The sequence below is a fragment of the Mirounga angustirostris genome, unplaced genomic scaffold (assembly GCF_029215605.1).
Source record: "Mirounga angustirostris isolate CCGP_5_RB_7025 unplaced genomic scaffold, mMirAng1.0.hap1 SCAF_13, whole genome shotgun sequence".
In the NCBI taxonomy this organism is placed as follows: domain Eukaryota; kingdom Metazoa; phylum Chordata; class Mammalia; order Carnivora; family Phocidae; genus Mirounga; species Mirounga angustirostris.
Window position 1 is genome coordinate 59,180,887 of NW_026991721.1, and position 25,920 is coordinate 59,206,806.

The following is a 25,920-nucleotide window of genomic DNA, read 5'->3' on the forward strand; positions in this document are numbered from 1 at the left end:
TCAATGTACAGAAATCTGTTGCATTTCTATACACCAATAATGAAGCAGCAGAAAAAGAAATTAAGAAAACAATACCATCTACAATTGCACCCAAAATAATAAAACACCTAGGAATAAATCTAACCAAAGAGGTGAAAGACCTATACTTTGAAAACTATAAAACACTGATGAAAGAAATTGAAGAGGACACAAAGAAATGGAAAGACATTCTATGCTCATGGATTGGAAGAACAAATATTGTTGAAATGTCTGTATTACCCAAAGTAGTCTATACATTTAATGTAATCTCTACCAAAATACCAACAGCATTTTTTACAGAACAAGAATAAACAATCCCAAAATTTGTATGAAACCACAAGACCCCAAACACCCAAAGCAACCCTGAAAAAGAAAAACAAGAAAGCTGGAGGCATCACAATTCTAGACTTCCAAGTTCTATTACAAAGCCATAGTGATCAAGACAGTATGGTACTAACACAAAAATAGACACATAGATCAATAGAGCAGAATGGAAAATCCATAAACAAACTCAAAATTATATGGTCAATTAATCTTCAACAAAGCAGAAAGAATATCCAATGGGAAAAAGACAGTCTCTTCACCAATGGTGTTGGGAAAACTGGAGAGCAAGATGCACAAGAATGAAACTGGATGACTTTCTAATACCAAACACAAAAATAAATTCAAAATGGATTTGAAAATGACATCTTCAATAAAGGGTTAGTATCAGGAGCGCCAAGTGGCTCAGTCATTAAGTGTCTGCCTTCAGCTCAGGTCATGATCTCGGGGTCTTGGGATCAAGCCCTGCATCAGGTTCCCTGCTCCACAGAGAGCCTGCTTCTCCCTCTCCCACTCCCACTGCTTGTGTTCCCTCTCACTCTGTCTCTCTCTGTCAAATAAATAAATAAAATCTTTAAAAAAAATAAAATAATGAAACAACAAATGTTGGAGAGGTTGTGGAGAAAGGGGAACCCTCTTACACTGTTGGTGGGAATGCAAGTTGGTACAGCCACTTTGGAAAACAGTGTGGAGTTGCCTCAAAAATTTAAAAATAGAGCTACCCTATGACCCAGTAATTGCACTCCTGGGTATTTACCCCAAAGACACAGATGTAGTGAAAAGAAGGGCCATATGCACCCCAATGTTCATAGCAGCAATGTCCACAAGAGCCAAACTGTGGAAAGAGCCGAAATGCCCTTCAACAGATGAATGGATAAAGAAGATGTGGTCCATATATACAATGGACTATTACTCAGCCATCAGAAAGGATGAATACCCAACTGTTACATCAACATGGATGGGACTGGAGGAGATTATGCTAAGTGAAATAAGTCAAGCAGAGAAAGTCAATTATCATATGGTTTCACTTATTTGTGGAACATAAGGAATAGCATGGAGGACATGAGGAGAAGGAAGGGAAAAATGAAGGGGGGTGGGAATCAGAGGGAGAGTTGAACCATGAGAGACTATGGACTCTGAGAAACAAACTGAGGTTTTAGAGGGGAGGATGGGTTAGCCAAGTGATGGGTATTAAGGAGGTGACATACTGCATGGAGCACTGGGTGTTATACGAAAACAATGGATTGTGGATCACCACATCAAAAACTAATGATGTATCGTATGGTGACTAACATAATATAATAAAATTAAATTAAATTTAAAAATAAAATAAATAAAATAAAGGGTTAGTACCCAAATTACATAAAGAACTTATAAAACTCAACATCCAAAAAACAATTAATCCAATTTAAAAAATGGGCAGAAGACATGAACAGACATTTTTCCTAAGAAGACATAAAGACGACCAACAGACACATGAAAAATGCTCAACATCACTCATCATCAGGGAAATACAAATTAAAACTACAATGAGATATCACCTCTCATCTGTCAGAATGGCTAATATCAACAATACAAGAAACAGCAAGTGTTGGTGAGGACATGGAGAAAAAGGAACTAGTGCACTTTTGGTGGGAGTGCAAACTGGTGCAGCCACTCTGGAAAACAGTATGAAGGTTCCTCAAAAAGTTAAAAATAGAGCTACCTTATGATCCAGGAATCACACTACTGGCTATTTACCCAAAGAATACAAGAACTAATTCAAGGGGATACATGCAACGCTATGTTTATAGCAGCATTATTTACAATAGTCAAGATACAGAAGCAACCCAAGCATCCTTCAATTGATGAATGGATAAAGAGGATGTGATATATATATTCTTTTTTATGGTTGAGTAATATATAATGGAATATTACTCAGCCATAAAAAAGAATGAAATCTTGCCATTTGCAACAACATGGATGGAGCTAGAGTATTATGCTAAGCAAAATAAGTCAGTCAGAGAAAGACAAATACCATATAATTTCACTCATATGTGAATTTAAGAAACAAAAGGGAAAAAATGAGAGAGAGAGAGAGAAATCAAGAAACAGACTCTTAATTATAGAGAACAAATGGATGATAACCAGAAGGGACATGCATGGGAGGATGGGTTAAATAGGTGATGGGGATTAAGGAGTGTAGTTGTCAAGTGATATATGGAAGTGTTGCATTACTATATTGTACACCTGAAATTAATATAACACTGTATGTTAACTACCTGGAATTAAAATAAAATTTAAAAAAAGAAAAAGTAAATGGCTAACCTAAAATTTTTTAAAAGACAGAGGGACCACATAATAGTACTTTCCATGGGACTGGGGGCTGAGTATTTCTATTCCCTGAACCAGGCTTGACATATGTCTAAGATCACTGGGGGCCATTTGGGGCTATGGCAAAAAGACACCATGCCTTGGTTCACACAAGAAAAAAGATTACAGAGAGCCTCATGGAGGACCTAGGGAGTAGCCAAGAAGGTCCAGGGCAACTCTGTGCTCCAATCTGTGCAACTGCTCAGGCCTCAGGGGAGAGGAGAAGGTGTACTCCCAGCAACAAAGGCATAAAAGACAGGTGTAGCCAAGCGAATAGAAGCAGCTGTAGAAAGCAGTTCCACTTGGAAAGGATCTCTACAGGACCTCCTAGCAGAGAGTAACCAGGGGTCAAGGGGAAGGAAGGGGAGGGGAGGCCACCGTTTTCTGGTTCTATGTTTCTAGCTCTGGGTTCTGGTTGCCCTGCCTCTCTTTCTCTGCATCTTTGGCTTTCTCACTTTGCTTCCTTCTTTTGATCCTTCTGACTTTGGCCCTCTTATTCCTCAAGACCTTCCCTAAAGAGACAAAAGCCTGAGGTCTGGCAAACAAGTGAGAAAAATGAGACTGAACAATTCTCTGGACAGTAGAAACCCCTGCCTAACAAAAGAGCAACCAAAGGCTGCCTCTCGGAGCCTGACATTGGGGAGGCATGCTGTCAAAGCTGAAAGAATGGTGCCAACAGGAGATCCTCCCATTTAAGTTACGGATCCAAGATCCTGAAAACAGATAGTGATTGAATTTACCCATTTCTGATTTTTCTTAACACCAAGAACTAGAAATAGGCATCAAATCATCAAAACTAATAGAGACCATTCATCAGAAAATCATTAGCCAGTGGCACACTGAAGGGAAAGTTCTAGAGATATTCTACTTCAAGTCCAGACCTAGGCACAGATATTGACTATCACTGTTCCCTTATATTGTTTAGAAATGTATAAACATTTTAATATGATGCAAAATAAAAACTTACAATAGTCAAACTTATCTAACTGTAGGAAATATATTCTTCTACCAAAAACAATGTGAAACAGAAAATTTACTAAAACACTATTAGCTTTGGAAAGCAATACTGTAAAAGAGCTATATTTTGGAAAGTGTCTTAAAAAACAATAGTCATCAGGAGTTTTCTTAGGTAACAGTAGCCAATTAGGAAATACAAAGAGGGGTGCCTGGGTGGCTCAGTCAGTTAAGCGTCTGCCTTCGGCTCAGGTTATGATCCCAGGGTCCTGGGATCAAGCCCCGCATCAGGCGCCCTGCTCGGCGGGAAGCCTTCTTCTCCCTCTGCCTGCCACTTCCCCTGCTTGTGCTCTCTCTCTCTGTCAAATAAATAAATAAAATATTAAAAAAAAAAAAAGGAAATACAAAGAGAGACAAAAGTAATAATAGTAGAAAAAATTCAAAAATACCTACGACAAAAAAGGAAAAACATATAGATTTCTGAATGGAAAGAATCAATGGATAAAGACATCAATTCTTCCATAATTAATTTGTATTTTAATATATAATATTCCAAAGAATAGCATTTAAATTAACATTAATTTAAAACATTTTTTGAAGTTATTACTAAGAATCTCCCCTATTGTGTGGTAAATACATGATTCAATTGGTAATGACACTAAGAACAGAAAAGATTGTCCTGGGAGGCAATGATCTTTGAATATAGGTTGTAATTTAATATGTGACCAAAAAAGGACGTTCAGAATAATGGGAAAAAAGAAGTCTCATTTATTGAATGATGCTGAAACAATTGTTTAACTATTAGTGGGGAGAAATTAGATACTTTTTCACTCCATGTGAAATTTCAAATTCTTTTTTTTTTTAATTTATTTATTTTAGAGAGAGAGAGAATGGGATGGGGAGGGAGAGGCAGAAAGAGGAGAGAGAAACTCTCTCAATCTCACAACCCTGAGATCAGACCTGAGCCAAAATCAAGAGTCAGACACTCATCCGACTATGCCATCCAATCGCCCCTGAAATTACAAATTTTTTTTAAAAATTAAGTTAAAATAGGGGCACCTGGGTGGCTCAGTCATTAAGCGTCTGCCTTCAGCTCAGGTCATGATCTCAGGGTGTGGGGTCAAGCCCCGCATTGGGCTCCCTGCTCGGCGGAAAGCCTGCTTCTCCCTCTCCCACTCCCCCTGCTTGTGTTCCCTCTCTCACTGTGTCTTTCTCTGTCAAATAAATAAAAAAAAATCTTTTTTAAAAAATTAAATTAAAATAAATTTTCATAAAGAATATGCTATTAAATATTTATTAAAATACTGATTTTGCAGTATTAAAAGTTTAAAAGTCACAAAATAATATAAAAACTACAATTGTTATGACTATATAAAAGTTTGTGTATGCATGTGTGTAAATCATTTTTTAGAAAAGATAGATAGAATTTAATGGAAAATGAATTGAAGGAAGTATTTCCAGAAAATTCAACAGAGGTAATATCCTTAAGATATAATGAAATTAAAAAAAAAAAGATAGAGTGAAATCCATACAAATTAATAAGGTTGTACTGTTAGACTCCACACTGAGCATTTGAAAAACATTATTTCATTTAATACTATGAGATAAGTTGCACATAAAGACAAAAGAGAAAATTAGTGAAGAAGCACATAAGTGGAAAATAAATCTTTGAAAATGTCAAAGTTCAAAAAAAAGAAAATGTCAAATGTCACTCAACAGTGAAGTGAAAACTGAACCAAAATTGAAATATCAATTTTTACTTACTCTATTAATAAAGATTTTTAAATTAAAATTCCTAATTCGGGATGTGATGAAATGGATGGATGTAGTAACATAAACACAATCCTGAGCAAACTCTGGGTATGTAAATTTCTATAGTGTATCTATGAAGCGACATTTCAGGATACATCAAGAGCATTTAAAATAGCCATATTCTCATACAGGGACAGAATAACTTCTTGAAAAACAATTTGGCAATATCAATCAAAATCTTTCTTTTTCCATTTCACCCCCCAATTCACTCTTAGAAATTTTCCTATAAGCTTATACATATGCATAAAGATATATGAACAGTACATTTAGTACATCATTTTTTACAGTAACAAAATACTTGAAACAAATTGAATGTTAGAAGTTCTCATTAAATTATCAGATATCCATGTGGTAGAAAATCATGTACTTAACAGTGAGGCATATCTAGTTTGTGATATGGAGCAGTCTCAAGATAATTAAGAAAGAAAAGGAAAGGAAACAAAGGATAAAGGGTATGATGAGTATGCTAACATTTGCTTTTGTCTTTTATAAGAAAAATATAGGTAGATTCTTGTTCATACAAAAACTATCTCTGGAAGGATTCCTAACAGACTGGGTTACTGGCTGCATCTGGGGAAAAGGAAGGAATTTAGGAGACCGAAGCACAGAAGTCTTACTGTCTGTTGTTTATATTTTTTATTTTATTTGACTTTTAACCATGTACATTTATAACACTTAAAATCAAAATATTACTGAAAATAAAATTCTAAGATGGCTATGTTCTTTGTATGTATCACTTTTGTATCATTTTAAAAACTCTACTTAAAGGAAATAATCTGAAAATAAGATAATGGTGAGTAAATTATGGTACAGCCAAATTTAGGAATATAAAGCAGTCATCAAAATTAAGATTCTACATTGCTTTTAATGATACTGGAAAGCTGTGGTTTATTTATTTATCCATGTCATAAATTTTACTGAGTGCCTATTTTATGTCCTAGAACACAATACTAAAATACAAAGGCAAGATACAACATTATCTCATATAATGATGTAAACTGCTTAAATAGAAAATAGAAAAATGGAAGGAAACCAAATATTAATATTTGTTATCTGTTGGTAAGAAGATTATTCTTGATATATACATTTGAACATGCTTACTAGATACACAGGTGGTAATGATAAATGGTTATTCCAACCTTTATGTTTAGAACAAATTTTGGCTTGTTTTATTACTCCCCTGTGGAATATTTCCAGGAGCAAAAAAAAAAGATGTTGAAGGTTATTCACACACAAAAGAAACTGGATCATTGGTGGGAGTCTGCATTATGAGGACCCCCAACTGAACTTTCAAACGCAATCTTCTTCTTATTTCAGTTTTATGGACAGACACTGAGAACGGGGCACCCACACCACGAATACCTCCACTAGTGTTACCAACAGTTCCAGGCTCCAGATTTCCCAGTTCATCCTCATGGGGCTCCCAGGCATTCACACCTGGCAGCACTGGCTCTCCCTGCCCCTGGCTCCGCTCTACCTCTTAGCTCTTGGTGCCAACATCCTCATCATGATCACCATCCAATGTGAGGTCACGCCACACATGCCTATGTACCATTTTCTGGGCATATTGGCCGTTGTGGACATGGGCCTGGCCACCACCATCATGCAGAAGATCCTGGCCATCTTCTGGTTTGATGTCAAGGCCATCAGCCTCCCTGAGTGTTGTGCTCAGATCTATGCCATCCATTGCTCCTTGTGCATGGAATCTGGTATCTTCCACTACATGGCTGTCGATAGATATGTAGCCATCTATCACCCCCTTCGGTACCCCTCCATAGTCACTGAGGCTTTTGTGATCAAAGCCACACTGTCCATGGTGCTCAGGAATGGCCTGCTGACCATCCCAGTGCCTGTCCTGGCTGCCCAGCGACACTACTGCTCCAGGAATGAACCTGACCACTGCCTGTGCTCTAACTTGGGGGTCACCAGTCTGGCCTGTGATGACATCACTGTGAACAGATTTTACCAACTGATCTTAGCTTGGATCCTGATTGGCAGTGATATGGCTCTGGTGTTTTCTTCTTACGTGTTAATCCTTCACTCTGTGCTGAGGTTGAACTTACAGAAGCATTGTCGAAGGCTTTGGGTACCTGCAGCTCCCACCTCATCCTCATTCTCTTCTTCTACACAGGTATCATTGTGCTGTCTGTCACACACTTGCAGAGAAGAAGATCCCCCTAATCCCTGTACTCCTTAATGTGCTGCACAATGTTATCCCCCCTGCACTCAATCCCATGGTCTATGCACTCAGGATGCAGGAGCTCAGATTGGGCTTCCAGAGACTGCTTGGGCTGAGTGAAGATAAGTCCACTAAGTAACTCCAGCTTTACAAGGCATGCGTGGAAAGGACAGAGGTTTTAGATCTCACTAGACCTGGGTTGTAATCTGCCTTTATCTCTCACTAGGAAAAAAAATGGCCAATAAAATCATGAAAACTGTCAGTCTCGCTGATCAAAATATGCATATGAAAATTACAATGAAATTTCCTGTTACCAAAGTAAGAATAGAAAAGTGAAATGTTCTTTCTTTTATTAATGTATTGTATCACATTGATTGATTTGCGGATGTTGAACCAACCTTGCAGCCCAGGGATAAATCCCACTTGGTCGTGGTGAATAATCCTTTTAATGTACTGTTGGATCCTATGGGCAAAAAAAAAAAAAAAAAAGGAAAAGAAAAGAAAAGTGAAATGTTGCTAACCACGGATGTGATTCTGAGACTGATACTCTTACCCAGAGCTGGTAGGAATGTCAAGTGGCCCAAGTGCACCAAAAAGCAATTTGATAAAATTTACTGAAATGTTTGTAAATGTTCATATTCTTTCATCCAGTAATCCTGTATTTAGAAAAAAATCCAAAAGAAATAGTCTAAATGTAAGCAAAAATTTATTCCAAAAAATTCACTAATAGTAATAGAAAATGAAGACTTTATAACTATTTGCATGAATTGACTCTAACTTGTACATATTTATGTGTTTTTCATGTCATTTTCATAATAAGGAAAATAAAATAAATAAATGTCTATTTTAAAAAGACAGAAAAAAATTGTATTTTCGTACCAGATAATCTCAATAATAATAATCAATTAATTAATTAATGATTAACAAGTGCTAAGTACTTCTCATAGGCCAGATAACTGATACACACACACACACACACACACAAATCTGATTTAATACTCAATAACCCTGTGAGGCACATACAATATTATTCCCAACGTACAGCTAAGGGTACTAGGGGTTACAGAACTTGCCCCGCCAACATAGTTTTCAAGTGGGGGAGATGTGATTCTACTCCTTGGAAGTCTGATTTCGTAACCTTTGCACTATTCTCCCTGTTCCTCTTGCTCTGTTCCAGAATTTCTACATGATCTTGAAGAACTTGTGAAAGTTCACTCTGCTTCCATCCTTCAAAAGTAGTAGTAATCATAGCATTTTGTTGATTCAAAGTCACAGCATGCCATGACAAGCAAAAGAGATAATAAAGAAAACAGTCTTTGAGATATGATATACACATGGAAAAACTGATCTAATTATGCAACAAAGTTTTCCTAGGAAAGGAAGAAAATTGTCCTAGAAAATGCCCTAGAAAAGTAGCTCCAAATAACCAATTAAGTCTAAATTAAATTTTATTGTTTGCACATCTAACAAAAATGTACACTTTTGAGTGCAAGAACACTGATCCATGTTCATTTTGTACTTTCTCTGAGCCTAGTACAGGAACTCTGCACATGACAGATGCTTAATACTTGATTCATGATGTGGCTGGTCAGCAGTATAAGATAGTCTGTGGACCGATGTATCAATATCCTGGACCATGATATGAAGAATGGCCTCAGAAAGTTTGCATGAGTACACCTTGGAGAACAACCTCTTAGAAGACTGCTCCAGGCTTAAGCAACACCATGAGCTCATCCTACCAGGGAAGTGAGCCCTGGGCAGCACAGCAGACCTGCAGGAAGTCAGTCCATATGTAGGACCAGCCATCCTAAGAGTAATGCTTGGACACTTACCCAAGAACATTGACTATAAACTTTCTCCAAAAGGAGCTATTACTTCACCTTTGACCGACAATGGCCACTGATTCAGACTAAAGCAATCCTCCAGTAAGAAAAGGTATGCAAGAGACAGTCACAGAAAAGGGCTTGAACTTAAGCCAACCTCCACTGTTTCTACCCCAAAGGAGTAGGGTAATAACAACATCTAACCTTGAAGAGTTCTTTACAGTTTGCAGAACACTTTCCCACAATGATCAACTAATTTCATGTAGTCTTCATAGCAGCCTTCTTAGTTAGGGAGCATTACTATTAACCCTTTTTCACAAAGAAATAGGTGCTCAGGTTGAATGATTATACAAACTCATCAGCTGGTAAATAGCAATGTTGAGCCATCCTCAAAGCTGCCTCTGAACTCTCATTCACACATTTTTTTTCATTTATGTATTCATTCATTCAAAAACACACAGCATGAGTCTATGTGTAGGACCCCAAGTGCAGACCACTTTCAACAACTCTCTGGGGATGTGTCTCTCAGTTCTTTTGAAAATATGTAAACATCTAACATCCAACCTGGAGTCTCAGCAAAAATTCTGACACAACAGAAAGATAAGAGCAGTTAATTATTCTCTCCACTCTATCTGCCATGAGTGTAAAAAGGTATGTGCCCTCTGTTTTATCTTTATAAACTATTCCTCTTTGTCATGTGCTTTATATTTACCCATTTGTTTTGTCTTATGTGATTTTAATACTGTCGCAATATTTTATTATTTATTTGCCTATTTGTCTTTTCTAGCACATTTATTTTCATATCCAGTGGACAATTTAATTTGAACATGTCTTTTCAAAACAGCATTAGCTGTGTCTTCATTACTGTACAGAACAAAACCACAATAAGATATCACTTCACACCCACTAGGATGGTTATAATTAAAAATACATATGGTAAGTGTTGGTGAAGTTATGAAGAAAATAAAACACCCACACTGTGCTGGTGGGGATATAAACTGGTGCAGCGGTTTCAGAAAACAGTCTGGGAGCTCTTTGAGTGATTAAACAAGAGTCACCACATGGCCCAGCAATTCCACTCTTAGGTACCACCCAAGAGAACTGAAAACGTGTATGTCCACATAAAAATGTGTACAGGAATATTTATAGCAGCATTATTCCTAATAGCCAAAAAATGAAAACAACTCAAATGTGCATCAACTGATGAGTGAGTTAAACAAATGTGGTGTACCCATACAATGGAAAATTATCCAGCCAGAAAAAGGAAAGGGGTACTGATACATGCTACAACATGCTTGAAAACATTAGGCTAAATGAAAGAAAGCCAAACAGAAAAAGGCACATATTGTATGATACCATTTATATGAAATATCTAAAATAGGCAAATCCATAAGGACAGAAACCAGCTAAAAAATTACCATGGGCTAAAGGAAAGGGAAAATGGGAAACTGTGTACAAAAGCATTTCTTTGGAGGATGGTGAAAATTTCTGTAATTAGAAGTGATAGTTGTACAACACTGTGAATGTAATAGAAGCCACTGAATTAAACATTTTTAAATGGTTAAAATGCTGAATTTTATGTTATTTGAATTTTACCTCACTTAAAGACAAACAAAAAAAACCTCTCTTCTTATGATGTCTCTCCAGTGCCCTCTACTGCCAAAGTTGATTCCAGTGGATAAAGGCATATTACATAAAGGACCCAAATCCATTTTCACAGAGCAGGCCAAAAAACAGGATGTGTAACTGAGGCACAATAAGTCAATTAACAGCCTAGTTCATACCTCTGACTACTCACATTTCACGCACATTTGAATTCCCATACAACAATAAAACAACTCAATATTTCTATTTTTTTATTTTATTTTATTATGTTATGTTAATCATCATACATTACATCATTAGTTTTTGATGTAGTGTTCCATGATTCATTGTTTGCATATAACACCCATTCAATACATGCCCTCTTTAATACCCATCACCAGGCTAGCCCATCCCCCCACCCCTCTCCCCTCTAGAACCCTCAGTTTGTTTCTCAGAGCCCATAGTCTCTCATGGTTCATATCTCCCCCTCTGATTTCCCCCCTTCATTTTTCCCTTCCTACTATCTTCTTTTTTTTTCTTTTAACATATAATGTATTATTTGTTTCAGAGGTACAGGTCTGTGATTTATCAGTCAAAATGAAATCTTGTCATTTGCAATGACGTGGATGGAACTAGAATGTATTATGCTAAGCGAAATAAGTCAATCAGAGAAAGACATGTATCATATGATCTCAATGATATGAGCAATTCTTAATCTCAGCAATCAATATTTCTATTTTAAAAGAGACAGCTAAAAATAATAAATAAATAATAAACATAAAAAATACAGCTATTCTTCATACAAAGAAGTTCTCATCTTTTCCCCAAAATAACAAGATGCACAATCCCAAGAGTCATTGTATACATTGCTGGAAAAATTACCCTATTCCTCAAATTCAGTCAGAGTCCAATCACATATTCTATTACCTAATAAAGACTAAACTGTAAAGTTAACTTGCAATAACTTGTATAAAGTACTAAGAGGCACCTTGGGGGATATCCTGGTTTCCCAGCACAGTCTACCTGTCCCCATTGCATACAGGCAACCTAATTTCCCCTTAGTTACTGGGTTTAATCACTCCAGATAATAGATTAATCTCTTTTTCTCCTCTGGTTCTATGGTATAAGGCAGTAAGATAGGTACCTTATTTATTTATTTATTTATTTTTAGTTTTTATTTAAATTCCAGTTAGTTAACATACTGAGTAATATTAGTTTTTAGCTGCAGGTGTACAATATAGTGAATCAACACTTTCGTACAATGCCTGTGCTCATCACAACTGCACTCCTTAATCCCCATCACCTATTTAACCCATCCCCCCTATAATAACCATCAGTTTATTCTCTATAGTTTAGAGTCTGTTTCTTGGTTTGCCTCTCTCTTTTTTTCCCCTATGGTCATTTGTTTTGTTTCTTAAATTCCACATATGAGTAAAATCACATGATATTTATCTTTCTCTAACTTATTTCGCCTAGCACATACTCTCTAGCTCCATCCACATCCTCGCAAATGGCAAGGTTAAATTCTCTTTTATTGGCTGAGTAATATTCCATTGTATTTTTTTTTTTTACCACATCTTCTTTATCCATTCATCAGTCAATGGACATTTGTGCTCTTTCCATAGTTTAGCTGTTATTGATAATGCTACTATAAAAATCAGGGTGCATGTATCCCTTCAAATCAGTATTTTTGTATCCTTTGGTTAAATACCTAATAATGCAATTGCTGGATCATAGGGTAGTTCTATTTTTACCTTTTTGAGGAACCTCCATTCTGTTTTCCACAGTGGCTGCATCAGTTTTCATTCCCACTAACAGTGAAAGAGTGTTCCCCTTTCTCAGTATCCTCACCAACACCAGTTGCTTCCTATGTTGTTAATTTTAGCCATTTCTGACCGATGCATGATGATATCTCATTATAGTTTTGATTTGTATTTCCCTGATGATGAGGGATGTTGAGCATCTTTTCACTAATCTGTTGGAAGATGGTTCCTTGATATAAGGATATATAAACAGAGGATCCAAATTAAAATACGTCCTGTTCTAATCCTCTGACGATATTTGAAGCATTTGTTTCCATGACCAGATATGCAAATTGAAATCCAGAATATGTCCCTATCACAGTCAGGAACCATCAATACCCTCCGCTTGCTAGCTACATGTCGGTCTGGTAGTGACCCATAGTGGTCTTGAGTTTCTGGTTGTCCCTGTTAACAAACAGAACAATTTTGAGCTTTAGAAGGAGTCAGTGGATTAGCCTGATTTATTTATTTACTGCCCATTATAGCATCACTAGAATAATCTCATGACCACTCATCTCAGGTAACCCAAGAAGACTCCTCCAGGAAGTGGATTAAAACATCTACTTGTTGATGCTAGGCCACTTCTGAGTTCACAAAAGGGTTTTGCTAATGAGCATCATATGCCCATCTTTACATTCTCTTTTTCCAAGTTCATAGTGTTCCATAATCTTGCACACCATACTGAGATTCGTCTTACTGTTCTGTTATCAAAGGTCCAGTTCAGACCACATTGCCAATTCATTGTCTGTGATTGAAAATATGCATAATTCCATCCTATTCTATTGTCATTATCACTTAATCCCTCTGATACTGTGAAGAAACCCACTGAGCATATTTACCTTTCCTTTGGGCAAGTTCATTAGTGAAAACTATCAGACAGCAGTCATTCCCAGAGCAACTGGCATTCTATTAGAGAAGGTAATTTTAGATATTTGTAGATTTTCTGAAATACCTTGTGATTTCAGGGTAGAGAATAAACCTAAGAAATGCTTATCAATGTTCTTCCTTTGGAAATCTATACCATTTCTCTCCATAGCATTTTCCACAGTATCCTGAACAACACATAGTTATTCCCAAGTCCTTCTTGGGTGCAACTTCATATTTTTTAATCAGTATACAAATTTATTGTTACCAAAATTAGTAATATAAATAATTGCTGTTCCACCAGAATTGCTTACTCTCCTGACCCATGCTTTTTTACAGTCCAGAAACAAATTTCCCTAATGTTCTGACAAATCTGTGACTTTCTTTGGCTATAGCTTGACAATAATAATTTATGACTTGGAATACCTTAATTTTAGCAAGCTACACCTCACTCTGCAATGTATTACAAAACCCAAACAATGTAATATTCTATTAAACAAAATTGCTAAAACATTACATATCTTTGATTATGGCAAAAAAAAATGAATTTCACACATGGATCAAAATATTGATCCATTCCAAAACTGGGTGGCAACATGCAAAAGAATGAATCTAGACCACTTTCTTATATCATACACAAAAATAAATTCAAAGTGGATTAAAGACCTAAATGTGAGACTGAAACCATAAAAATCCTAGAAGACAGCACAGACAGTAACTTGTTTGACATAAGCTTTAGCAACGTCTTTCTAGATATATCTCCTGAAACAAAGGAAACAAAAGCAAAAATAAACTATAGGGACTACATAAAAAGGAAAAGCTTTTGCACAGCAAAGGAAACAATCAACAAAACTAAAAGGCAACCTACAGAATGGAAGAAGATATTTGCAAATGACATATCCAATAAAGGGTTAGTACCCAAAATACATAAAGAACTTATAAAACTCAATATCCAAAACACAATACAATTAAAAATAGGCAGAAGAATGAACAGACATTTTTCCAAAGAAGACATAAAATGGCCAACAGACACATGAAAAGATGCTCAGCATCACTCATCATCAGGGAAATACAAATCAAAACTACAATGAGATATCATGTCTCACCTGTCAGAAGGCTAAAATCAACAACACAAGAAACAACTAATGCTGGTGAGGATGTGGAGAAAAAGGAACACTAGTGTCCTTTTGGTGGGAATGCAAACTGATACAGCCACTATGGAAAACAGTATGGACGTTCCTCAAAAAGTTAAAAATAGAACTACCTTATGATCCAGCAATCACACTACTGGGTATTTACCCAAAGAATACAAGAACAATAATTCAAAGGGATACATGAAGCCCTATGTTTATAGCAGCATTATTTACAATAGTCAAGATATGGAAGCAACCCAAGTGTCCACCAATTGATGAACGGATAAAGAAGATGCAGTGTGTATATATATATATGTATATGTATATGTATATATATATATATATATATATACACACACACACACACACAATGGAATATTATTCAGCCATAAAAGAGAATGAAATCTTGCCATTTGCACTGACATGGATGGAGCTACAGTGTATTATGCTAAGCAAAGTAAGTCCGTCAGAGAAAAACAAATACCATATAATTTCACTCATATGTGGAATTTAAGAAACAAAAGAAACACGCAAAGGGGGGAAAAATAAGAGAGAGAGAAGTCAAGAAATAGACTCTTAGTTATAGAGAATAAACTGATGGCTACCAGAGGGGAGGTGGGTAGGGGGATGGATTGAGTAAGCAGTAGGGATTAAGAGGTACACTTATCTTGATGAGCACAAAGCAATATATGGAAGTGTTGGCTTACTATATTGTACACCTGAAATTAATATAACACTGTATGTTAACTAACTGGAATTAAAATAAAAACTTAAATATATATTGATTCCATTCTATCACAATGTTACTATGTTTCAAGTAATTTTTAACTGTTAGAATCTCTGACAGCAGTCTTTAAGCAACAAAGAAGTAAATGGAAGTTTCTTAAGCTAATTTGAAAAAATTAAAATAAAAATTAAAGTTTTATTTAATAATAGTATATGTAGTTAGAATACATGTATTATTAAACGGAAAAGGGTAAAATGTCACTGTATATAAACATAAGCATCACACTTGGAAATTCCTCTAGACTGCTTCTCTATTCACTCTTCTCAATATTCATTCATCTATTTGACAAATATTCATAAAATATCTACTATATGCCAGGAACTGGTCTAGGTACCAGGGACAGAGCAGTGAACAAAAATTACAAAGAGCATGCTTTTGGGGAGCTTACATTTTAATGTGAAAAAGAAAAGAGATACAAATAAATGACTTGATAATATGACATGTCGTGATATGTGCCATAGAGATAAATAGAGCAGAGAGTTATAGAGTCAGGACTCCTATTTTAGATAAAATGACCAGAGAATGCATCTCTGATTAAGCAACATTTGATCTGAATACAAATTCTATATCACTCTTTTATTCCAGTTTAATTAACACTAAAATTACAACGTCATGAAAGACAAGAGAGGCAAGTGGCCCTAAAAAAGGAACTGATCAACACAGACAAATAGTAGAGAGGGTTCAGGTAAGATTACATTCTAAAAAATATCCAATATTTTTGGCACTTGAAGTCATTAGCAAGAGCAATTTCTATGTGATGCTAAAACAAAAGTTAAATTGAAGTAAGACAAGAAATCTATAGGAGGTGAGGATGAGGAAGCAACATAAAGAGGTTACTCATAATGTTTGTGATGCAGGAAATAGATAGGGGCAATCTCTAGAAACGATATAGAATAAAGATATATTTTGAGATAGGGAGACTTCAAAACCTTCCTAGAATGAGGAGCACTATTCATCAGACAAGAGTGAATTAATCCTTGAGGAACCTGGAGTGAAAAGCCGTCTGGTGGGCCACACTGGGATTAGAGTTGAATGGACCCAAACATCTTGTGAACTAACCCCTAAGAGCATTTGGGTTGTATTCCCATTGCAATGCCAAAAAAGCCCCTGCAGGATGCTTGTTATAAGGTAGGGAGGGCCTAGAGAGCACCACACCAGGATCAGGCATCTCACAGATCTAATTTATACAAAACCCCCAGACTCCAGGGGTGGCAAGCAAGGACAAGAATCTGTTCTGAACAACAAAAAGCTGAACACAGGCAGCTGAAGCCAGGAGAGCAGACGCAGCTACAGAAGGCATTGCAGATCTCTTCCAAGACCTTCTTGAAGTCGTAAGTAAACCAGTCAATGACCTGTACCCTGAGAGGTGAGGGGTGGACGTTTCCCACCATCCTGTAAGAAACTGTTCCTCATCTCTGAATTTGATTAGTATATGCCTTATCCTTGCCTTCTATGGCTTTCCTTATTTGATTTGTACCTCCTTCTCTCAGGCTCTTGACTTTTGTAGAGACTAAGTTCTGTGACTAGGAAACAGGAAAGAAGTGAGACTGAGTTCCAGGATTGTCAGTAAATCAATGATAAATCGATGGGCCTAGAATAATAAATTCTATATCCGAGATTCCTGGAACAAAAACAACTTTAAACAAAACACTGCTTTATTACACTCAATAAAAAGACATATGACTGTTTTTAAAAGACCTCATATTTAATATAAACTGAAGCTGAGTTCCCATTAAATCAACCAAAAAAATTGAAAATGTTTGCCATCATACTTATTTTACATTGATCATGAATTTCCAACTGTTTCAGTGAGATATGAAACAAAGATTAAGATATATTAATATTTGTAAAGAGGGAAAATAGCATTGTTTGCAAGCAACTTTTTTAAAAAGGTATTTGTTGCGCTATTTTTTTTTAAGATTTTATTTTTAAGTAATCTCTGCACCCAACATGGGACTCTAACTTGCAACCTTGAGATCAAGAGTTTCCTGCTTGGGGCGCCTGGGGGCTCAGTCGTTAAGTTTTTTCCCTTCGGCTCAGGTCATGATCCCAGCGTCCTGAGATCGAGCCCCGCATCAGGCTCCCTGCTCCGTGGGAAGCCTGTTTCTCCCTCTCCCACTCCCCTTGCTTGTGTTCCTGCTCTTGCTATCTCTCTCTCTCTCTGTCAAATAAATAAAATCTTAAAAAAAAAAAAAAAAGAGTTGCCTGCTCTATGGACTAAGCCAGCCAGATGCCCAGCAAGCAACTTTTTGCTATACATAGAAAATCAGAAAAAGAGCATTAATGGAAAAAATTTAAAAATTGACAACAGTTTAGCAAAATGGATGATGCACAAGACAGAAATAACAAAACAATAAAACTGCAATTTATAAAATAATAAACCCAAAATATTTGGTTTACCAGCAACCATTAATTGGTTGAGATAATACAGAAAAAACTCACCAAATGTTTAAAAGTAGCACAAGTTTAGCAAAATGAATGAAGGCAAAAGGAAATAACAAAAACCAATATAATAACACTAAAAAAGGTAAATTCACTGGATTTCCATAGGTCATAAATACACATTCGAATACATAATGAAAAAACTCATATGCATTCAAAATATCTCAAAATACTAATAATCATAATAAGAACAGTGCAGAAGTACAAAATTTTAGTAAAAATTTTTTAAAGATTTAAACAAAGGCAGAGAGAATCCACATTTGATGAATGAGAAGACTTGATAGTATAAGGATGTCAACTTTTTTTTTCCAAAATTAAGCTACAAATTTAGCACAATCCCAAACAAAATTGTTATTTTAGAACTCAATATAGGAAATCCAAGTTTAATCTGGAAAATAAACACATGAAAAGGACTTTAAAATTAAAGAGAATAAGTAATAAGGGAATATAGTCCTCTTGTGTATTAAATTTATTATAAACTAAAATTTTTAACTCAGTTTGATATTGGCATAAAATTAACCAGAAAAAAAAATAGAAACAATTGAGTGCCCTCCATAGAACTTATAAATATAAAAATTTATTATGTTACCAAAGAGGCATAATAATTGCTTGGTAAGACATGTAGAAACCATTGTTTAATCATGCAAAATCACTTTATTTACATATCTCTCTTTAGCAGAAAAACTAAGTCCATGTAAATAAGTTGCATCACAAAACCAGAAGGTCAACCATTAAAAATTAAAAGTCAAAGGGAAGTGAAACTTGATCAAAATTTTATGTGAAGAATGGTCTTCTGTTACTGTTTTTTGATTGAATAATGGAATATTTTGAGAATTACATGAAAGCTAAACAGTTCCTCTCCCCAGAATAATGTAAAGATAGACAAATTTTTCCATATAAATTTAAGAAATTCACAGATTCCCATGGAGACTACCCATAAATTCTTCATTAAAGAGTTCTATTTAAGTTTATAAGTCCTAGAAAGAAAACATTTAAAAATTGTGTAAGATACAATATACATATATCCAAATATATACATAATATGTATTTTAAAATTTGTAAGCAGTATGTAAAACCAAACAAAAATTGGGGAAAATGTTATAAAAGCCATATGACATCATTTAGTGGCCGTTGAAAAAAATGTTTATAAAGTTTCCCAATGCATCAGGAAATTTATATGTACTATGCTAAGAAAAAGCACGGGATGAAGAATTCCACTTACATGAAACTTCATAAAAAATTTTCTTTCAGAAAAGAAAAATGCTGAAAATGAAATATTCTAAAATGTTAAAACCATTACCTTTGCTTGTTGGGATTTTGATTTATGGTTATTTTTCTTAACTTCTGTTTTTTGTTTTCTAAAAGTGCTATTGTTTTATTTTTTCTTATTTTTCTTTTTCAATTTCATGAGTACTATATGTTTATTATAATTATAAATGGCATGGTCATTCATTGGCCTTGATCTTACACTTAACATCATCAAATGGAGCAAAGGTAGGGATTTGGAAAAGCAATATTGATACCTAAATATTTCAGAAGGGAAGGTATTATTCACAAACAAAGGTTAAAAATAAAAAAGAATTCTCAGGTATTGAAGGTTTCCAAAACCATAAAGCCTGTATGCTTTTTGATACAAACTCTTGAAAATAGTCTGCAACAGTTCAAAAGTGAACAAAACTGAGAATGTGATAATGAGAAGGACCAAGTATTTAAAGGACCAAAAATGAGCTGTGAAATTACTTAAATGAAACAGTCTAAATGTGTGTGACAAATGCCTACAGCTCTCAACCACACAAAACTCTGAAAGTGGTGGAAGTCTGGTGGTAATTTTCTCTCCTTAAATCTATTACTAAAATTGATGATTTTAGGGCACCTGGGTGGCTCAGTCGTTAAGCATCTGCCTTCGGCTCAGGTCATGATCCCAGGGTCCTGGGATCGAGTCCCACATGGGGCTCCCTGCTCGGCAGGAAGCCCACTTCTCCCTCTCCCACTCCCACTGCTTGTGTTCCTGCTCTCGCTGTCTCTCTCTGTCAAATAAATAAATAAAATCTTTAAAAATAAATAAATAAATAAATAAAATTGATGATTTTAAAATACAGTTTTATGCAAGTCCTTAACATTACTTTCATAATCAGAAGAGAAAACAAGTGATATTCCTAGAGTATGGCAGAGATTAAAATTTTGCTAAAGCTTTCTCACTTATTAGTGTTTTCAACATATGATTCTTATCTGACAAATCATTCAACCTCTGTATCCTTATATGTAAATAACAACCCCTGTTGGTTGAAGATTAAATGACATGATTTTTGTCAGAAATCATTTGTCAACCACAGGCACTGTTTAAAAGAAAAACTCGATCAGGGTTCTCCCTGTGGCTGCATGGTCTCCTCCTAAAGATCCCCAACAGTGGAGAAAACACTTCTGCCCTCTAGCTTTGGGTTCTTTATAATGTACAAGTCTTCTGCTGTGTGTCTGCATTCCTCACACACACACACACACACACACACACACACACACACACAAATCTACCCAGAATTTCCAAAAAACAAAGCCAGTAAATCTTCACTTTTATTCTGCTAAAATCTTTATCTTAGAATCTATTTTGGCTCTTCTGTTGTTCTTATCCAAACTTCTTTCAAGGGTCCAAGTGGGCTGAGGATACACAAATTTTGAGCCTCAGCTGAGCTTACCACAGCCTATTCTTATTTCCCCTTAATTCACAGATAGATGCTGAGAAGAAGACATCCCATGATATGGATACCACCCTGACTATAAGCAATAGCTCCAGGTTCCAGGTGTCTGAGTTCATCCTCATGGGGCTCCCAGGCATTCACACCTGGCAGCACTGGCTCTCCCTGCCCCTGGCTCTGCTCTACCTCTTAGCTCTCGGTGCCAACATCCTCATCTTAATCACCATCCAACATGAGCCTTCCCTGCACCAGCCCATGTATCGGCTCCTTGGTATCTCGGCTATAGTGGACATTGGCCTGGCTACCACCATCATGCCCAAGATCCTGGCCATTCTCTGGTTTGATGCCAAGGCCATCAGCCTCCCTGAGTGCTTTGCTCAGATCTATGCCATCCACTCTTTCATGGGCATGGAGTCAGGCATCTTCCTCTGCATGGCTGTCGATAGATATGTGGCCATCTGTCACCCCCTTCGGTACCCCTCCATAGTCACTGAGGCTTTTGTGATCAAAGCCACACTGTCCATGGTGCTCAGGAATGGCCTGCTGACCATCCCAGTGCCTGTCCTGGCTGCCCAGCGACACTACTGCTCCAGGAATGAAACTGACCACTGCCTGTGCTCTAACTTGGGGGTCACCAGTCTGGCCTGTGATGACATCACTGTGAACAGATTTTACCAGTTGGCCTTGGCATGGGTTATGGTTGGGAGTGACATGGGTCTGGTGTTTGCTTCCTACGCTTTGATTATTTGCTCAGTGCTGAGGCTGAACTCTGCTGAAGCAACATGGAAGGCCCTGAGCATCTGCAGCTCCCATCTCATCCTCATTCTCTTTTTCTACACAGCTGTTATTGTTGTGTCTGTCACCCAGCTGCCAGGAAGAAAAGTCCTCATCATCCCTCTTCAAGGTGCTACACAGTGTCACGCCCCCAGCCTTTAACCCCATGGTGTATGCCCTCTGGACCCAGGAGCTGAGAGTGGGCTTCCAGAAGGTGCTTGGTTTGGGTAACAATGTGTCCAGGAAGTGAGCCAACTTTAAAGGGCAGGGTTTTATAACTGGCATTACAGAAAGAGCACAGGCTTTGGAGCGCAACAGCCCTGGGTTAAAATTCCATGTCTCCCAATTGCTAGGAACAACAATTCAAATTAATTTACCTGTTTTGTACAGCATATACTATATGTCAGGCGTTGTAAACATTCCACAAATATTAACTCATATAATTGCTTAACAACCTTATGAAACAAGTACAATTGTTATTTATATTTTTGCAGATGAGGCAAGAGAGTTGAGAAACTTGCCCAAGGTCAAATGGGAAGGAAGTTGCAGAGTGAGGTTAGAACACAAGCAGTCAGGCTCCAAAGTCCCTGCTCTTAACACTTTTCTCTCTATTCAACCTTGTTACTAACTTTTAAAAACAGAAATTAAGATGACCAAAAAAAAGGGGCGGGGGGATGATACCTAACTAAATGAAATTATATATCACTTCTCCATTAACAAAAGAAAATTCCATTTAAAAGTTGGCAGCAATTTTCCTGTCTATAAGACAAGAGTTTGATAGGAATTATTTTGTCACTTTACAAACTCTTTAACAACTCTTGAGTTAATTTGCATTAAACACTAAGAAGAATATCCCAATCGCTTTTTGTTAACATTCAACATTACTTGAACTTCTCAAGTGGATTAAGAAAATCCCAGGAAGGTGCTGCAGTTCATTGGTAGTATAAAGGTCAGCAATTTGTCTAGAGTAGATCTTTCCCCATAAGAGAAATGATACAAGTTTGTGAACAGAGAGAAGAGAAAGTTGGTAAAATTATTTTTTATTTATTTTAATGCCGGAATATAAACCAGCAAGGGTGGAATTTTAGCTCCCAAGTGACATGCGAATGAGTTTGGGAAATTCCCCTGACCTAATCACATGGCATTATTGCTGACTTTGGAAAGAAAAGCCTAACATGTGCCAATAAACTTAGAAGCCTCTTCTAGGGTTCCCAGACCCAATTCCAACACAGAGATGGAGGAGAGAGGGTTCCCCCCACACACACACCCAGCAGCATGTCTGAGAATTCAACCCAATTCTAACACTATCTACAGGGAAACAGCATCAGATTCCACAGATTAAGGGTTCAGTCCTACAAGACTGCCTTTACCCTCTGCTGCAGATGCCTGTTGCAAGGCCTAGACTGTCCAACCTGTGCTCCTGACCAACCAGATACAGACTGGAGGTTCCAATGACCCTTCCTTGGGTTTCAGATACCAGTCACAAGTCCAGGTTGTTACCTGTACTTCTGACAAGATGCAGTGGGGAAAGTGGCAATGTATGTGGTCAGCGATGTGGACAACAAAGGCAAAAGAAAAAACATTAAGCTTCCTTATAACTTACAGCCCATTGACAAGTACTTGGGACAGGCAGAGTGACCTTCCTCCAGGACCTTAGCTGCCTTGATGTTAATACTTTGCTAGAGACAAAGGCAACTTTAGCTTGACATTAGCCCAGATCTCCAGGATCCTGTTAAGTCTTCTTTAACATATAAAATGCCTTTGGAAACCTCCTTTCTCTCTATGCCCCAGGATGTATGTTAGCAATCTTCTTTCAAGCATATGGCCCAATGATACACATCTGAAGGGTCTCATTACTAAAGTTTTACTAGACAGTAGTAAATGACTTTTCCTAACAACAGCTAGCTCCTCAAAGTCCTGGAAACCTTGCTTCCAAATTCCCTAGAGACATATGCTATTCCTCAATCCCCTCCCAACTTGAAACTATATAATCAACCACTCCATACAATCCCAATGCAGCTCTTTCTGCCCACAGGTCCTGTCCCCATGCTTTAATAAAACCACCTTTTTTGCACCAAAAACATCTCAAGAATATTTTCTTGACCATTCACTCCTGAACCCCAACTTTTCACATCATTAGGGCACAGAGCTTCCATGCCCTCTCCAGGTACAACACTCTCCCCACAACAACATGTGATCACCAACTGGGAAGAGATTTGAACCCAGTCCTTTTTTATGGGGATTTCATTACATAGTCATGACTGACTAAGTCATTGGCCATTTGTTGACTCAGCCTCCAGTCCCTCTCCCCTCCCCAGAGGTGGGGGGGGGGGTCTGAAAGTTCTAACCCTCAAATCATAGGGTTGGTTCTCCAGGCAAACAGCCCCCAATCCTTAGATTACATAAGGGCTTTCCAAAAGTTACCTCATTAACATAACAAAAGAGACGTTTATCTCCCTTATCACAGGAAATTCCAAGGGTTTTAGGAGCTGTGAGCTGGGAACCATGGATGAAGACCAAATACATAAGAAAAATATATATTGGTCACCTGAGTGACCAAAACATATATTTCTTACAAATCACAAAATCACAGAGCCCAAGACTGAGAAATTTAGGCCATTAAAATTCAAGGAATTATCTTTCTTTTAACAGAGTGAGTTAGAGGGGTGCCTGGGTGGCTCAGTCGTTAAGCATCTGCCTTCAGCTCAGGTCATGATCCCAGGGTCCTGGGATCGATCGATCGATCGAGCCCCACATCGGGCTCCCTCCTCCGCGGGAGGCCTGCTTCTCCCTCTCCCACTCCACCTGTTTGTGTCCCACTCCCCCTGCTTGTGTTCCCTCTCTCACTGTGTCTCTCTTTGTCAAATAAATAAAATCTTTAAAAAAAAAAAAAAAAACAGAGTGAGTAAGATAGCAGGCCTCTGTTTTATCTATAGACAAGGCAGAACTGGATCATGTGCTTTTACCTGTTTTTAACAGTGATCTTTGTAGAGGCTGCTTTTAGGCAAACAGGCTTGAGCAATGGAATGTAGAAAGGGCCCACAGCGACCACCTGGCTGAATACAGACAGATCTATCAGGCCACCCACCTCAAAATATCCACAGACCCTAACTGACCAATGGGCTATTTACAGTCAAGCACAATTACCAAAAAGGGGAGAATTCCATACATCACCATACCTCCTCATCTAACCCCTTTAAAAACAGCCCCCATCCACCGCCTCATTGCAGACAGCCTCTCCACAGCTGTCCTATCCCCTGCTCCCTTGCAGTGTGTTCAATAAACTTCTATCTCCTTTGTTCTGCCTCAGCTGAAATCTTTAACCACCTTGCCACTGGCTTCCTCCCAATCATCACCCAACATTTGGGGGCCCTGATCCAATAGGCACAGACACCCCATTTAGACCACAGTCTTGATGAGGGATAGAAGCAGAAAAATGGTCACTTTTAGACTAGAAGGCTGACTGAGAGCCTGCATAGTCCTGATAGGGACTAAATATGCACTAGTTGCTACATTCTTAAAGGGTCTCATGATTGCATATATATTCATCAATAGTTAATAGCAAACTGAATGATAAGCACCAGAGAAATCTCGTGGAAGTAGTTTTACAACTAGAAATTCTAAGAAACATTTGTGATCTAATACACCTTGCATGTCCCCTCCCTCTTGAGCACTAAGGATATAACCACCAGCTTCATACAGCAAGAAGTGCAGCTCTTTCTGCCCACAGGTCTTGTCCCTGTGCTACTCAAACTCAGAATTTGCACCAAAGTCTCAAGGATTCTTTCTTGACCCTTGCATTCGACTACCCCACAACAATCCAATATATGAAGAACAGAAGCATTGACTGCTGATAAACAGTAGTGCACTATTTGATGGGTCAAATTGCCTGTTATTCTTTCCACACAGTGGTTTGGATCCTTTGACATTTCAGGGAGAAAAAAATAAGTCCCAAGAGAAAGATACTAATCTCCTATTCTGGCCATCCAAGAGACTGGATTTCCACTTCCACTAATGGCTAATAGGATAATTCGGACAAAGACTCCTGGTGAGAACAAGTAGAAATGATAGACAAAACATCTTTAAATGGGTAGAGAGAGATTGGAAAACTAACAAATTAGTAAAAATTATGTGAGGCTTCCTTTCAGCTCCAACTTATACAGAAAGTTTAAAAGTGTCACTCCCATCCTTACATCAAGAAATAGCTGGGAAAACAACCACTTTACCTGGACCCATCAGAGAACTGAGGTCACAAGGCTAACTGACTTCCTGGAGTTAGAGGAATACCCTTCGTCTAGGTGGGATATGACTCTAATAACATCTCTTCTCCTGGAGATGAGAACTTTATAATGGAGAATGCTCTGGGATTATTTCACAATGTTAAC

At 37.3% G+C, this 25,920-nt stretch overlaps 2 protein-coding genes across 2 annotated transcripts; both read left to right on the forward strand.

The window, feature by feature from the left end:
- The first annotated feature begins 3,337 nt into the window (after positions 1–3,337).
- Positions 3,338–7,775, forward strand: LOC123856462 (olfactory receptor 56B4-like). The gene is given in 4 exon segments (XM_064575853.1): positions 3,338–3,417; positions 6,829–7,514; positions 7,517–7,609; positions 7,612–7,775. Coding segments are annotated over 4 exon segments (1,023 nt in total).
- Positions 7,776–20,824: 13,049 nt separating this feature from the next.
- Positions 20,825–21,785, forward strand: LOC123856632 (olfactory receptor 56B34-like). The gene is given in 2 exon segments (XM_045892780.1): positions 20,825–21,660; positions 21,662–21,785. Coding segments are annotated over 2 exon segments (960 nt in total).
- Positions 21,786–25,920: the final 4,135 nt, after the last annotated feature.